At 56.0% G+C, this 3,376-nt stretch overlaps 1 protein-coding gene across 1 annotated transcript in view; it reads right to left on the reverse strand.

Moving 5' to 3' along the window:
* Positions 1–297: 297 nt before the first annotated feature.
* STAB1 (stabilin 1) overlaps positions 298–3,376 on the reverse strand; it is a gene marked incomplete at its 3' end in the record, with an annotated part of 57,577 nt that continues 54,498 nt past the window's right edge. Inside the window, exons 62-68 of the mRNA XM_009079199.1 lie at positions 2,903–3,047; positions 2,193–2,326; positions 1,726–1,891; positions 1,423–1,529; positions 1,099–1,215; positions 541–693; positions 298–417 (exon numbers count right to left, since the gene is read on the reverse strand). Coding sequence (XP_009077447.1) covers positions 298–417; positions 541–693; positions 1,099–1,215; positions 1,423–1,529; positions 1,726–1,891; positions 2,193–2,326; positions 2,903–3,047 — 942 coding nt within the window. The remainder of the gene's footprint in view (positions 418–540; positions 694–1,098; positions 1,216–1,422; positions 1,530–1,725; positions 1,892–2,192; positions 2,327–2,902; positions 3,048–3,376) is intronic.

Below are 3,376 nucleotides of genomic sequence, written 5' to 3' on the forward strand. Positions count from 1 at the left end.
CCCCGGCCCCGGCAGCCACTGCCAGCGCGAAGCACAGCGCGGACAGGGTGGCTGTGGCCACGGAGCCCGAGTCCTGCGCCACGCCGTTCACCTGCGGGGAAGAACAGCGGCCCCATCACGGCGCTCCCCTGGCAGAGCGATGGCACTTCACACACAGCCACCCTCCTGTCGCTCCCCGTGCAAAACGAGCCGTGCCAGGAGCGCAGAGGAGGCCAGTCCTGGGCTGGGTTGCCTCATACTGTTGCCAGGCCCGGTGCCTGCTGTTTCTGCCTTCCCCGTTCGTGCCCTCAGGCTTACCTGCCCCAGCTGCACGCGGGGCGGGGGGATCCTCAGCGGCTCCGCAATCGCGTGAATGATGCCGTTGGAGGCTATGATGTCCCACTCCACAATCATCGTGTCATTGATGCCCTTGGCGTCCTACAGCACAGGGCAGAGATGATGTCACCTGACCAGAAAGCCTCCCCATTGTTCCCTGTCTCAGAAGAGGTGTGATGAAAACTTGGGGGATTTTTTTTTGCCCTCTGCTGAGGTTAAACCTACTGAGTGCTCTGTGCTGTTGCCTGCTGGGAGGTCGGATACGTGGAGGGCATATCCTGACTGGGAAGGGATGATGGTGCCTGTTGTGAGGTTGTAGCTGAAGAGGACAACATTGCTGGATGACACATGGAGCTTCAGTTCTTCTCCTGTCAGTGTCTGAAATAGCAACAGGGCACAGGGATGAGAAATGCTCAGCTGGCTCTCACCCCTTCCCTGCTGCTGTGCAGTCCCCCTGGCCCAGCCCAGACTCTCTTCATGGCCACAGACAGCTCCATTCATGGCAACACGGCACAGAACTACTGTGCAGAGCAGAAGGGAGTTACCATCCTTAAGAACAGTCAAAGCTCAGCTGGAGAAGGCTCTAAGCAACCTGACCTAAATGGCTCTTTTGAGGGTGTGGTTGGACCAGAGACCCCCAGTGGTCCCCTCTGACCCACATTCCTCCTCTTTCCCCAGACTATTTCACACCATCATGCCAGCTTTAGCAGGCTCCTGCTCTCCTCTGGGGCTCTGAAAGTTTGTCCCACGCATTCAAGCAGCCACTCGTTCATGCTTGCTTACCTCATTGTCTGCAAAACCAGAATTCAGAGGGACAAAGAGGGTTTTGGGACTGGAGTCATCAGACAAATACATGAAAAAATCCAGTCCTTCTGTGTCATTGGCAAAATCGAGCAACATCTGGAAAAGATGGGAGACCTTTCCCATCAGCACACTGTGGGCAGTGCAGTGCCATTACCTGCCCCAGCCCAGGAAACACCCCCAGCTCTGGAAAGAAAACCCCTCTGTGTTTGTACTCTTTACCCTGCACACAGACAGAACCACCACTCCTCCCTCTGCCTTGCTGCCAGCTGTGGGCTGCTGCAGGACCAGGAGGGCATTGCTTACGGAGTAGAAGATGGAGAAGCGGTCGTGGTCTGCGAGCACATCGGGGAGTTTGCCGCTGCACCAGTACCCATCTCCCACGAACCCGTCACGGCACGTGCAAGTCAGGTCTGCAAAACAACACCAAGGTGTGACTTGACTCACCAATGCTGCTACACTGTCCACCCCTCCCTTGACTTCCGGATACTGCTCAGCACATTCCCTCCGAACACGGGCGTGCGGAGAGGGCAGTGTGCCCACCTGCCTTGCCTCATGCCTCTTGTGTCCAATGGGACTGTCCCAGGGAAATGTGCCAGTGCCACTCACCTTTTTCCCGGTAGCAGAAGGCATCCCAAGTCTCACTTAGGTTGCTTCGGGAGCCATAGTCCACGATGCCCACATGGTTGGACCCACAGCTGGGGTTGGGGTAGGCCGTGGGGTATCCAGCTGTGCCATTGTCCAGCCAACCCACCAAGCACAGGTGAAATCCCATCTAGAAGGGAAAATGAATGATTAGATTAAAAATAATATGTCTGGCTCAAGATTTTTGCCCCAATGCACATTCCCATTATGCAGTCTTATCCAATCTCCCCCCAACACCTCAAGCATTGGGCACTTGGCACAGGTCTCCTCTGAATGTAACTGACAAGGCCCATCAGCCGTCCTGGTTTCATAGATGTAGATGGAACAACCAGTGCCTGGCTGAGGGGATGGGAGATCACCTACCCACATGTCCTCCCCAGGCTGGACCAGGCCTGGGGAGAAGCAGTGCATGTCCCAGCCCCTGCCCTGACCTGCTGTGCTGCTGAGAGCTGCTGGAACGTGGCCAGGGAAGCACCTTCTGCGGCACAGGCTGCCTGAGCCTGCTCGTAAGTGAAGTCGTACTTTTTTCGGGGTGACTGCAGGTGGAACACGCCCATAGTCTTATCTGCAAAATACCAAGGCCTGGGAGGATCAGTACAGCACAGTGAGACACCTCCCTGGGCAGCCACATGGGTCCCGGTGTGAGCACAGGCAGCACGGCCGATGGGGAGTTGGGATGTGCTGTGTGGGTGGGTGGGATGCGTACAACGGCAGGTGAGGGTGAGGCTTCCTCTGAGCTGCTCACCTTCCACAAGGGAGTCAGTGCTTCCTGGCAGTGTAACCCACCAGAGGCCATCTCACATCAAACAGGGGCAGACAAGGATCATAGAATCAACCAGGTTGGAAGAGACCTCAAAGATCATTGAGTCCAACCCTACTGTCGTTACTAGATCATGGCAGTAAGTGCCACATCCAGTCTCATCTTGAAAACCTCCAGGGATAGCTTGTCCTCCCCGTATGACACGTAGGGAAAAGGGGAATGTGAAAAACAGACCAAGCTACAGAGGTGAGTCCCCATCCCCTTTGGCCATCCCACCCTCCAGTTCTCCTGAGGGGTGTCCCAGCCTGAAGGTTAAGGCTGAGGGAATGTGACCTCTGCATGGAGCATCATCCCCAGCACTGTGGGGTTGAGCACACTCACCGTGAAAGTGCAGGTCGGTGCAGATAGCTTTCCGATGGCACTGCCCGTTGTCTTCCAGGCACCGATCCGTGGGGGGCACAACCTGTTCCAGGCACTGGATCCCATCACCCACATAGCCCTGCTTGCACTCGCAGCGCCGCTCGTTCTGCAGCACAAAGGAAAGATGGCATTTGTGTGAGTGTGGACACACAGATGTCAGCTGGGGATCCTTGTATCCCTGTGAAGATGTGGATGAGCCTTCAGAATGCCTCTGCAGCCTGCTGGGGCTATGACAGAGCTATGAAAGGCTACATGGCCTCTGTCCTACCCCCGTACCCAGAAAATGTCACACTGACTCCTTGTCACATGCTGTTAGAGCTGAGCTTTGAGAGGTACATGGCTCATGATTTTTGCCCTACATCACACTCCCAGTCTCATCTTCTGGCCTGCAGTGAGCAGCGTTGGTTCCTCTGCAAAAATGGCTGGAGGTTCCCA

The sequence above is a fragment of the Acanthisitta chloris genome, unplaced genomic scaffold (genome assembly GCF_000695815.1).
Source record: "Acanthisitta chloris isolate BGI_N310 unplaced genomic scaffold, ASM69581v1 scaffold4477, whole genome shotgun sequence".
Classification (NCBI taxonomy): domain Eukaryota; kingdom Metazoa; phylum Chordata; class Aves; order Passeriformes; family Acanthisittidae; genus Acanthisitta; species Acanthisitta chloris.